Source organism: Fusarium odoratissimum (assembly GCF_000260195.1).
Source record: "Fusarium odoratissimum NRRL 54006 unplaced genomic scaffold supercont1.9, whole genome shotgun sequence".
Classification (NCBI taxonomy): Eukaryota; Fungi; Ascomycota; class Sordariomycetes; order Hypocreales; family Nectriaceae; genus Fusarium; species Fusarium odoratissimum.
In genome coordinates, this window is record NW_022158695.1 from 234,829 (window position 1) to 246,892 (window position 12,064).

The 12,064-nt window shown below is 48.3% G+C and overlaps 6 protein-coding genes across 6 annotated transcripts; 3 read left to right on the forward strand and 3 right to left on the reverse strand.

Moving 5' to 3' along the window:
* Positions 1-214: 214 nt before the first annotated feature.
* Positions 215-2,769, reverse strand: FOIG_06437 (uncharacterized protein). The gene has a single exon (XM_031205507.1). It carries the CDS (start codon positions 2,504-2,506, stop codon positions 377-379), a length of 2,130 nt encoding a protein of 709 aa, XP_031064231.1. The 5' UTR covers positions 2,507-2,769; the 3' UTR covers positions 215-376.
* A 699-nt stretch (positions 2,770-3,468) lies between these two features.
* Positions 3,469-3,684, reverse strand: FOIG_06438 (uncharacterized protein; the record flags this gene model as incomplete). The annotated part of the gene is made up of 1 exon (XM_031205508.1): positions 3,469-3,684. The coding sequence occupies one exon, from the start codon at positions 3,682-3,684 to the stop codon at positions 3,469-3,471; it is 216 nt and encodes a 71-aa protein (XP_031064232.1).
* Positions 3,685-4,620: 936 nt separating this feature from the next.
* FOIG_06439 (uncharacterized protein) lies at positions 4,621-4,887 on the forward strand (the record flags this gene model as incomplete). The annotated part of the gene is made up of 1 exon (XM_031205509.1): positions 4,621-4,887. The coding sequence occupies one exon, from the start codon at positions 4,621-4,623 to the stop codon at positions 4,885-4,887; it is 267 nt and encodes an 88-aa protein (XP_031064233.1).
* Positions 4,888-5,460: 573 nt separating this feature from the next.
* FOIG_06440 (uncharacterized protein) lies at positions 5,461-9,668 on the reverse strand. Its single transcript, XM_031205510.1, has 2 exons — positions 8,921-9,668; positions 5,461-8,874 (listed from the first exon to the last, which is right to left on the reverse strand). The coding sequence occupies exons 1-2, from the start codon at positions 9,345-9,347 to the stop codon at positions 7,181-7,183; spliced, it is 2,121 nt and encodes a 706-aa protein (XP_031064234.1). The 5' UTR covers positions 9,348-9,668; the 3' UTR covers positions 5,461-7,180.
* FOIG_06441 (uncharacterized protein) lies at positions 5,531-7,343 on the forward strand. Its single transcript, XM_031205511.1, has one exon. It carries the CDS (start codon positions 5,616-5,618, stop codon positions 7,161-7,163), a length of 1,548 nt encoding a protein of 515 aa, XP_031064235.1. The 5' UTR covers positions 5,531-5,615; the 3' UTR covers positions 7,164-7,343.
* Positions 9,669-9,772: 104 nt separating the features above from the next.
* On the forward strand, positions 9,773-12,055 carry FOIG_06442 (uncharacterized protein). The gene is made up of 4 exons (XM_031205512.1): positions 9,773-10,627; positions 10,673-10,698; positions 10,745-11,679; positions 11,731-12,055. The coding sequence occupies exons 1-4, from the start codon at positions 9,948-9,950 to the stop codon at positions 11,938-11,940; spliced, it is 1,851 nt and encodes a 616-aa protein (XP_031064236.1). The 5' UTR covers positions 9,773-9,947; the 3' UTR covers positions 11,941-12,055.
* The last annotated feature ends 9 nt before the right edge of the window (positions 12,056-12,064 follow it).

The window sequence follows — 12,064 nt, forward strand, 5'->3', positions numbered from 1 at the left end:
AAGGACATGCGAAATTGTGAATTGCACGAGTTGGGGTTTGGGATTTGAGACATTGAGATGGGGATGACGTTATGGAGAGGCTGTGTTGAAAGGGTGTGTTAGCGGGTGGATTTTGGTGGTGGAGGTTAACTAGATGGCCGGCCTCGTCGGAGTTCAAAGACCTTAGACTAAGGATTAGAGGAGTGAAAATTAATTAGGCAGGATTGTCAAAGAATCCGCTAAACTTATCATGAATTATCCTATCTCTGTCTGAATACTTATGTCAGCTCGGTATAGTTCTCTGGTATCCTCTAGATTGGTCATGACATTATCCTAAGTTTATGCTTACAGATGCCCATAGGCACTAAATATCCATAAGACCCCCTTTGTGACCTACCTACTCTATAGACATGCCTTCCATGTTTTGACTACCTGTGATCTTGATGTGCAGCTCAAAAACCCTCCGACCCAGTCCTTCAACCAACGCAACCTTGGCTGCCAAATGCCTCCCGCCATCACTCATCTTATCTTCCGCCCAGTTATTTCCGTAGGAGGAAGGGAACAGTGCCTTCGGACCCGATGGCTGTGGAATCTCGAGCTTCTCATATTCGGCTAGGCAGAGCCGCGACCGCTGGTTCTTCATGCGCCTCTGGATCTCGCCTGCACTGAGACCCTCAACCTCTCCATAGAGCTGATTTGGCTGTAAATCTTCATTCGAGGTCCGGGCGTGTTCTATAAAACTGTGAAGATCAAAGACCCGGCACCACAGATGCCACGGTGACGGATCGGTCCTCCCTTTGAGCACTTCGCGATTTATACCCCATATGACAGCCGTATACGCAAATCGACCAACACCTTGTCCATTTGGCCCTTGATCCGAGTTTGATCTTTCTGGGACTTCAGGCATAAAATTAACAAAGTGAATGCCGCCAAAATACCTCTCACCGTCTCCTTTGTGCTGGCACCTCTTAAAAGCCCAGCGTGACGGTATCTGGGTGGCGCGACCTTGGTAACGGCTAAAAGGAGGGTGACTGCCTCCACTGTCCATTGTAAAATCCAGCTTCTGCTTATCCAAAACGAAATACACAGGTCCAGTCTCCGGGCCCTCTTCAGGAGAAGGACCGGCCGTTGCATTGATGGGGCTCTGCTGAAGCAGAATGCTGATGTCCTTCTTGGTGGCCTCGTCGAGAGATGGAGTGAGCGAGAGACGTCGATCGACTTCGCCAATCGATGACTCTACAACGAACGAGCCTCGAGTTATCCTGGGATTAATGGGAACAATATGCTGATGGTAGACTCTTCGATACATATCAACAGTGCCCATATACTCTAGCAGCAAGGCAGGTCGCACAAGGTAATCATCGTCGTATGCGAGATGCATGATACCCAGCCAGAGGTTTCGGGAAGTAGCCTGCGTCCCGTCAGGCACTACCTTACAGGGGCAAATCCACAAGCTGGTGCGTATAGCTGTATCAGTGATCTCCATTGTAGCCAAATTCCCAAGGAAATTAGCCTCATACTTCTTGTCGACCCTGTTGAAAACCCGCCGGCCAAGAATGTGAACGGGTTCTTTGAAGGCGCTAGATGAAGGAGCCAAACAGCCAGGTGCAAAGCCCTGAGGTGCAACATCAGGGCGAGCGCGCCATATCAGGACTGACTGGTCTTTGGACTGCCTGACGATGGCCTCTTGAAGACGCAGCAATGCCTTGTCACCTTCGCCATATAGCAATGGCATGTTTAAGTTGAAGAGGCCGAGGAGACAATAGGCCGCATCTTCTTTGCGAGTCGTGATACGGGACGATGCCCAGCTCATTTTGATGGAGACGGCGAAAGAGTCCAAAGTCTGAGGGAGTGTGTCAAGTCCTTGACATCCAGCACAGATACCGTCGCGAACTGCAAAGGCAGAATGCCCCCTTTCGCTTGGGCATGCACATCGGGGTTCTCGAAACAACTGCGGCCAAATGCCAGTTCTTTTGCAAATACGATCGAGGAGCGTTAAATCTCTCGAACCAAAGTAAATCCAGTTCTTGTCGTAAAACTCAACATTTCGTGGTGCTATGAGCTCCTGTAAAGTCCATCCTCTGGTGAACCAAAGGCTATCGAAGAAGGAGGTCTCCGATTCATCGAGGATAGCAACTCTATCGGAACCGTCAGAAGATTCGTGATATATGTTTTTGCGGTTCGATAAAGCGTCAAAATCGTCGAGGTAGACATAGCACTTTCTTGACTGCTGATACCATCTGAACATAGAGTTGATGGCCTCTGAGAGTTCTGCGCTGCTCGATTTATCGATGCAGCATGTGTCTACCCAGACATAAGATAAACCATCTTTATCGGCCCGGTCGAGCAGATACCAGATCTTGGAGAACGACTGGCGATCCTGAAAGTCCTGTAATGACCCTTGTGTTAGGTCCTGGAAGGTGATTTCGTCTTTCCCCCATCTATGCGATAGAACACCGTACGGTGGGATCTCATTCTCGTCGAAGAAGCTCTCGAGCCGTTCGTCGACGACATTTAAGAGCCGCATTGCGCAAACACGTAAGTTATGGGGATGGAATCTGTAGAATTACTACTGTAAGGATTGAAACCAAGAATTGAGATGGAACTTGTAAACCGGCTGATGATTCCTCACTCGGCGAGGCTTTCGAGAAGGCATTCTTGGGGCAACTGCAACTGCAGGCTGCTTCAGTGCGGCCGATCCTATTGGCTAGCAGTTGCACTCCAACACAACCAGGGCCAAAAGTCTGGAATATCCCTTATATTTCTATAGATCTTTAGTATATATAGCCCTATTTAAGTATATACTTAGGATAATATTATTATTAGCCTAGAAGATAGTAAAGATCTTTACCTAATTAAATAGAAATACTTAAATAATATTAGGATAACTTGGGATGAATTAGAGGTCTTTTAACTACTTTCTGGGAACTTACAAAGAGGCTGATGATTCTGCCGTCATCTGACGAGGCTTTCAAGAAGGAATTCCCTGGTCCTCTATTGCAGTCTGGTATAAGTACCACCTGAGACCTCTGGTAGCGTTGCCGAAACTCAGAGGTTGCACAACGCCTTCCTGCTCCGCGTTCATGTACGCGACTGGGAAATCACAGGCCATAATTGCCAGGAAACAATAGAGGATAATTAAAGGACAATTCTAATATTGCCTAAGCTTAATTTTTGTGTTATTGTTGATCCTTATTATAAAAGAGTGACTCCTGTAGGCTGGCATTCATCATCATCCGTCCAATCCCTGATCCTACAAATCACAGAATCATTTCCCCTACCCAATCTTCCTACATAAATCTTCCCAGGCAGCTCTGCCTAATCTCTTAGTATTTCTGGATCCAGTTGGTAAAGATAAGTCAGTCTTGGTTGCGTCGAGGTGGTATCATCGCCTCTTCAATCATAACACAGGGGATCAATTCGCCAACTACAAGCCAACATTAGCAGATAATCTAGCATATCACACATCGAACCCAAATTGAAGAGACATTAGCTTACACCAAAGGTTGCGATCTGCACGGCCTTCAAGCCTATCTTGACTTTCATGCCATCTTCGCAATCCTCACAAAGGAAGATGATACGGAGGCCCGCCCACATCTTCAACTTTTCCCTACCACATTTGCCACAAGTCGGGGCATCAGTTGCTTCTTTGATCACATACTTGACGCCTGCGACTGCGAGGGCTGGGATGAGGTGGAAAACCATGTTGATCCTTTCTTTATGTAGACAGGAGATGTCTTGAGCGGGGATTATTGGTGGGTAGGATGATCAGAGCTGTATCTCTGCTAGAACCTCAGCAAGGGAGATCAAGGTCAGATTTGGGGTATTGGGAAGTAGGGATACAACTTATGTGAACTGATTCTTTGTGTCTTGGTTTGACCCAGATGGATCTCCTTTCTAGAGAGGCAATCTCAGTCATATATAATCCGCGTCGAGTATCAAAACATGCGAGGCTGAATCCAGACACTTTTTGGCGTACAACCACAATACTGCAACTCCAATATAATTCATAGAGATGTGGTCCCTATACCGTTCTAGGGTCTTTGATCAGTATGCTTGCTGATAAGGTTATTTCACAAAGCAAGGGTAGGTCTGTGAGATGGTAGCTGCCACTAGAGACGCCAAATATTTACAGAAAGCCCATGCATATGCGAGCTGAAGAGAAGCTGAAAGAGCGACTTTAAGTGCGACGTTTGAAAAGCAGTTCTTGTGTCGTGTCGCTTGTGTAAGTCGTCTACACTAATGGAAGACTGTGGCCGTCTAAAATCGCTAGTTTGACAGAACGCCCATGCATGACCAACTAACGAACAATGCCCATACATTAGCTACCCTGGTTAAGGCTGAAAGCGTCTTGAGAGTGAAAGCTCTCCGCTTTAGGACGGGGATAAGGCACAGCTGTGCCTTTGCCCGGGCACTTTTGGCGCGTCGATGGTCTACGCAGTTTCCCCCGTATTTCCGTGTAGGTCGTGGAGTAAGGTAATGTGTATACATGTATATAGTCTTGGTCCTGACTCCGTCACGATCGCGCTCAGGCTACCTACAGCAAACTTGACTCAATACCTTACAACTCTCAGCTGAACAACCCATCTATTTCAGCTTCGCAAGCAATTCACATCGCCTGTCATCAAAGCTCTGTCAAACATGTCTTCAGAAACTCCTCCACCTCCTCCAAAGGTCGAATATCCGACCAGCGTTGACAAACCTGAGTATACAACAGGTGACAACCACACAGTTGGCGTTGACTACAACAATGGCGCCAGCTACGTCGACACAACTACAAATCAGCCAATCCATGACTCTGACGTTCATACGAGATTCTCGGGGTACGGTGATAGTGACGATGGTGATAGTGGTGGGATCGTGGAGGAGATCGTTGATGCTGTGACGGATAGCTGTGTGGTAATGTAGTCGGAAGGACTGGACTCCGTTTGAAGCTGGTTCTAATTACCCTACTCTGCTGTTTTGGTTTTATCTTCTTTCTTTCTAAGTGCTGAATAATACTCTGTCGCTTTCGCGAAATCGAAACGGAGCACTCATAGATCATTATCTGCCACCTGCTGTGTGTTCTTGTGCCTGAAGAGCTATAGTGGTTGCATTCTCGGTAAAGTGACACACCAATTGAGCTTAAACTCTGATACACCGGGTTGAAAATCAATAAGTAGATCAATAGTGACCTCCTCGTTACCGTTGATTGGGCCGATGTTGCAATTTACGCGCTATCGCAACTCAGCCGTACGAGCTGAACCCTCGATCTTCTTCCCGTTCCTCAAGTTTCAAGCCCAAATGGGCTGGTTTCAACTGCTGCAATTGCCGAATGAGTCCTACACTAGAACAAGGCTGCCTTCTCGTGGCTAGCGTAGGCATATTTATGGAAGAACGCTACAAGAATGCCTCCTCACAAATGTGCACTTTGAGGGGTATCCAATGAGCTATCAGACTAATGCGTCGTGACAAGTTGCTCGGACATCTGGATCACTAGACCTGCATATCGCTAATATGCGAGGGGTTCCAAGTGCTGAAAGACCCTTGAGCCCCTCACTGCTTAAGACATGGAATGGGAAGGGCCGGACATTTGACAGCCATGGTGTGGTCTAGCCCATTAAACGGAACGCCAATATACTAACTACAAAACGCCCATGCATATATATCCAAATATCCATCCATCACAGACTCTGCATGCCTTCATTCCTAAATCAGTCGCCCTAATGGATCCCCTCGTAAATCCCCAATCGGTTCTTACGATACCATCAAGCGAGGACTGGTCTCGTCTGCGACCCCTCGTCAAAGAGCTCTACCACGACCGCAGGTTTTCTATGGCAGAGGTCAGGGATCATCTGAAATCGCTAGGATACTGGGTCAACACGCGCATGATCAGGGCTCGAATCAGCCAATGGAATCTGCAAAGAAACAACCAGTTTCACGGCATGGTTGCGGCTCTTCGCTTACTTGATCCAGACCCTGCGTCGTGGCCAGTCCCAGAACCCTGGTTCGTGATCCGAGGACGCCATGTCCCGTTGCATGAGATCCTGCGATACTTTAGACGGAAGGGCATACAGAACCCAATTCATTGGTGTCGTTCAGCTGCAGTGTCCCAAGAAGAGCCAGCTGTCAGGCTTCTTCAAGAGGGAGATAGTCCTGTGGAGGGTACGAGCGAAGGTAGTTCAACACTCGCTGCGCTATCCTCAGCCAGCAGTGTGGCCATGTCAATGTCTCCTGTGAATATTCCCACGCCTATATTCACCCTCGAGCAAAAGGCAGCTGCCAGTCTAACTGACTACTGCGGAGTCTACCTCAGCCAAGACATACATCCAGAGCCTGAGGTTCATCAGTTCACGACACATGGACGTTTCGGGAACCGCATGCAAGAAGGCCTAGCACAGATGATGCGTGGAGGCCCAGGCGCATTTCCACACTTCCATCAAGCTTTTGACCTTGTTCAGCCTCTTCTCGCAGACTGCCATCCAATGAGTCTTGCCCAACTGTTAGCCATCGTTTGTGAGCTCTCGGCGTGCAATGCACAGGAAGTATTGACATGCCTACTCCGGTATTCGGCAGCAATGGCTTCGTCTTTACGGACACCCTCCCCTCTCATCCAATTCTTGGTGTCCCTCACCTTGTTGCCACCTGGGCTACTGCAGTGCACGGCTATCTCGAGTCTTCGGGCCGCATTGGCAGTGTTCTCCGATAAGTCTCCCCACACCTGGCATCGTCTCTATATCGAGGAGCGACTTTGTGACTGCCTTTACCACGGTCGAGACCGTATTGAAGGTGGATACCGCCGCGCTCAGCTTTTGCGGAACCAAGAATCGTTCTATGGACCATTCGCACGAAACGTTGTCTGGACTGTCACCAATGTCGCAGATGATCACCTAGATGGTGGTGATCTAGACGGCGCAGAGTCGTACTACAGGATGGCTTTGGAACGGGCTGAACAACTCAGTGGTTTTCCAAGGGCCAAGTTGCGCTACGCTGCTCTAGAGGGCCTAGGCAGAATAGAGCAGATACGCTTTGAAATCACGCGTAATGATCGAGAGACTTGTTTACGACACTTACAGGAAGCATCTCGATATGTTGATGAGTCATTGAATGAAGCACTAATATGGTTTGAGCCAACAAGTAGGCGTGTAGGTCGAGTGACAGAACAACAGGGGTATATCAGGAGTATTTTACACCGCCTCGGTTGAGATTTGTCAGGTGTCTGCTAGATGACCTCTATTTCAACAAAATTGGAGCTCTCCAGAATCCATGGTATCCCTTGATCATCATCATCTACCTCCTGAATGTCAATGTGGAAATAGCCCACGCGTCTGTATCGGCGTTCATGTTCTGGGGAATGCGTCAGAACAATCCCCACGTGCGTATCTGAACTTTGAGAAGAGCCCATTCTTTGTTGAGCTCCCGAAGCACGAGCTATAAGTAAGCTGTACAACTCGATGTTGTTTGGGAGGTCGTAGTCTGGGTGAAATGGGCATTGTCGGTGGATATGTTGTATCCCTTGGCAATTCCTATGGACACGAATATCTTTGTTCATGCTAGAAGCAGAATTTTGACCATATTTTAACGAATCCGGAGCGCCAGGTCGTAACAGGCCTGAAACCTTGACGCAATGTTTCGTTGCATCTACCAGTAGACCACGGCGTACAAAGTCTGTTGCATCTGGCAGACCAATGATGTCCGCGAGAAGAGAAACTCGTGCGGCGGGCTCATAAATGATCTGCGGTCCCTGTACATCAATGCTGGCCCAAGACCAAGTCGGCGACCTCTCACGACAAGGCGCGCCTCTTCCTCCCCTGATATACCATAGCATATCTCGGAGGAGATACTCTTGCCATAACCCAAATGACCAGGTGAGTTGTGATTTTGTCTGAACTTGCTTTGCAAGACCAGCCAAAGCAACCAGCAAGTCTGACTTGCGGCTCAGATTCGTAGTCGAATATCTCCTGACGAGCCCATGCCAGAAGGAGAGAAATGCGTCTTGGGCAGATTCATCAAGCCCGTAGGGTCCAAACATGGAAAAAAGTACTTGATAATCTGTTTTGGCAATTGCGCCGCTGTGATAGCATGCGTCAGATCCTCCCATAGCTCCGCAACGGAGCTCAGTCCTACACTCAAGATGAACGAAGTTGCGAGTCAAGTGCACCGTCCGAGGCGACAATATTCGCTCCTGGAAAACCCATGCTCTGGTATCGAGGTGAAAGCGCGCTTTATCGAAAGGGTGTAACAAACAATGTGGAGTGCATGATGGAACGACTTCATAGTAGAGATTCGTGCTCGCGTCCAGTCGACAAGATAGTTGACTCAACGGATTTCGCGGCACGATCATGCTTGAGTTGCCATCAAAGCATTCGGCTGCCGCGATGGTGACAACTGCGTTCCCGAAGATGTCGTTCATCTTGCCTGCCTGGTCAACCCAGTCGTCCGAAGCTGCAGAAGATTGGCTTCCATCTTGCATTATGCAAAGGGCATCGATCCATAAGTACCTAAACCCGAGACCCCTAACGACTTGAATAGAGTCTTGTATTAGTTTCGGCAAATCTTTGACGTGAATTTCTTTCTGAAACGCCGCGAAATTAGACGACGTCATAACATAGGGCTTACTGAATCCCCAGCTGTAACTCAAGGCGCAGTATTCCTTGGTGTGGTCATCATTGGCCTCGATAATTCGTATTTTCTCGACGTCCTGGAAGGCTAATAGATCTAGCAAGCGCCGGGGTCGTGATTTTGTTTCCGTGGAACCAAGAATCAGGCTCAAAAGGTCGTCGCCGCACAGGATATGAGTACTCTGACATTCAGTAATCCAAGATCGGATGAAGTCAGCAGTTGCGTCGGAATAGGTTGTTGACTGCAGCGTCGATAAAAGGTGTTGATTGTCAGCTTTTACGCCTCCGTAACCCTCTGAAATGGATTAGCCCAGAGAATCTAAGGACCCAATAAGTTATACCTGTGATTGGGCGCAGTTGTAAGGGATAATCGCTGAGTATTTGATCATGACTGAAAATCTTTGACTCTTCGCAGGGAAACAACGTAAGGAGAAAGGTACCAGCATCTGTGTCCAACATCGCTATTGAGATATAGACAGGGTCATTCTTGTCACCAGAGAACTGCCGATCACCATGATCTCCGGTGCATCCTACAACAGCTCCAACGATGATGGAGCAGAAGTGGCAGCCTTGCGAGGCAGCGGATAGAACATCAGTACGGCTGGGAGTGAAGAGAAGATGCTGTGGCATCGATGGGACACCTTCTCCGCCGCTGAGAAGAACTTCAGGTCGGAATCTGAGGCATGTTGCACGTTCCCAGAAAGATGTACAGAGGGAGCAGAGAGTATGAGGTTGTAAAGTTTTGACGTCAGATTTGTTGTCTGACATACCGGGCGAGCTGGCTCGGTTCTTGTGAAGAAGGCGACACTATCTGATACCGGGAGATTGCCTATGCCAAGAACCTGAAATGTAGGACTTGGTGTTATCACGCATGAAGCCTCACACGTGATGTACCAGCCAGTTCTCTTGGGGGTCGCATCGCCTAGCGCATCTTGTTGACATGGGATAAAGGTGTGGCGGCATCACTGAACATGGGAGGCTGATTTTGTTGCCAAGGTTCATCGTGTCGGGAGAACAAAAAGAAAAGGCTAATGAGAACGAGTGCGTAAGATGCTAAAACCTGGCGACGCAGGTTGTGAGGATAAACATATGAAGGGAAGCACCGAGGACCCTTGTGGTGGGAATGCGCTTACCCCAGCTATTATCCCGTTTTGGTGGAACCTCGAATGCGATCGCATTCAGAGAAGGATCCACTAGCAGCAACACCATGGGCAAGGGTCCTTTGACAGGAAACGAACCACTAGCATGAACGTCACGACGGAATCAATGTCATCATTCATGGACTTTCTGTTATATAAATACCCTTTCTTCTCTTCCTCGTAACTCATACCTGACAAGAATCTGCAATGTCCGACTTCCACGACAGCAATGTCACAAACAACCTTCAAGGCGCCGGGGCCATCCACGCCGATTACACAACTTGACGATGTTCATATCAACGACAGGGACTCAGAGACATGCCAAGTTCGCAATCAACACCGTCCTGTCCGAGAAACGCCGATTCATAATTTGAGCAACAACCATGACGCTTCAAGCTCCAATGAACCCGGCATCCAGAGTACCAAATCGAAGAAGACTCTGCTTCAGATCGCAACAGTGATGTCCTCACTCTGCGCCTGTGTCTTCCTTGCCGCACTTGAATTGACAATTGTGTCAACCGCACTTCCAACCATCGCCGCCCATTTTGCATCTGATTCGGGTTATACTTGGATAGGCACATCTTTTGTCCTCGCCCATACTGCCTCGACACCACCGTGGGGGAAGATTTCCGATATCTGGGGTAGAAAACCTATATTACTCGTCGCCAATGTCATATTCTTTGCGGGTAGCCTTATTTGTGCTCTGGTTGATGACCTGGATATCTTTATCGCTGGGCGGGCCATTCAAGGATTGGGCGCTGCTGGGATGCAGACGCTGGTGAATATCTGTATCAGCGATATGTTCTCACAACGGGACCGGGGGCTATACTATGGACTGACATCGATTATCTGGGCCGTTGCGTCTGGGATTGGTCCCGTACTTGGAGGCGCGTTTACGGATCGGTTGAAGTAAGGTTGTGTCTGTTGGAAGGTATTCTTACTAATAGTGTCCAGTTGGAGATGGTGTTTTTGGATCAATTGTAAGTTTCCATTACAGATGTTCCGAGCTGTAGCTGATATCCCTAGTACCCATCACCGCTGCAGTCTTTGTTCTCTTGGTCTTCACCCTCAAACTCCCATCTCCCAACACCCCTGTTTGGGCAGGTCTGAAAGCCATCGATTGGCCCGGCAGCTTTCTCATCATAGGAGGGACTTTGATGTTGCTGCTCGGTCTTTATCTTGGCGGCGTGTACGAGCCTTGGAACTCTGCAAAAGTGGTATCTCTCATAGTTTTTGGGGTGGTCACTGGCGTATTATTCATATGGAACGAGTGGAAGTTGGCAGAGTTTCCTGTTCTACCAGTACATCTCTTCAAGACCTGTTCATCCTCCTCAGCATACGCCGTCACATTCTTCCATGCGTTTGTGTTTCTTGGTGTCGCCTATTACCTACCGTTATACTTTCAGGCAGTTCTTCTAGCGAGCCCACTGCGCTCGGGTGTGTATCTTCTCCCCTTCATCTTGCCCATCTCAATTTCTGCTGCTCTTACTGGAGTCTACATCCAGTTCAGTGGCAAGTATCTCCTTGTCTCCCGTGTTGGGTTAATGATCATGACACTGGGAATGGGCCTAATGATCAGCCTAGACATTAACATGAACTGGGCAAAATTGATCTCTTTTCAGATACTGACAGGAATTGGGGTTGGCTTGAACTTTGAAGGCCCCTTGTTGTCTGTTCAGGCTGTTGTGCCGCACAAGGACGTTGCCGCCGCGACCACGGCGATGGGCTTTGTCCGAACACTGGCCACAGCGATATCCGTTGTCATTGGCGGGGTACTGTTCCAGAACGAAATGAAAGGTGAATATCAGATTCTTGAAGATAGTCTGGGTTCCGGCCTTGCCAGGTTGTTCAATGGTGCATCTGCGTCTGCGAGCGTTGATCTGATCAAGACCTTACCGACAGAGTCGCAACTTGTCGTGAGGACAGCATTCTTCAATGCTATTGACAAGATGTGGGTAATGGTACGAAAATCGACCGACTTCTAACTCCTCTTTCATACTGATCCTCGATAGTATACCGCATTCTCCAGCGTTGGCTTGTTGCTCGGTTTCTTTATGAAAGCGCATCATCTCAGCAAAGATCATCAGGAAGCACACTTGGGCATTGTAAATGAGGCGCGGGGATCGAACCAGGCAGACGAGGTTGACTTTTCGATAGGCACTAGCGAGAGTCAGGAAATGAGACGCGTTACTCCTAGACATCGAGGTGCATCGACGACTTGATATAAAAATAGGCATGTAGGAGGATAGCATGACACCGCGGTTTGATTATTTGGAAATTTTTGAACAACAATCATTTGGACCAGAAGTTAAATAAAACTATTCTCATCAATTTCAGAAATATCTC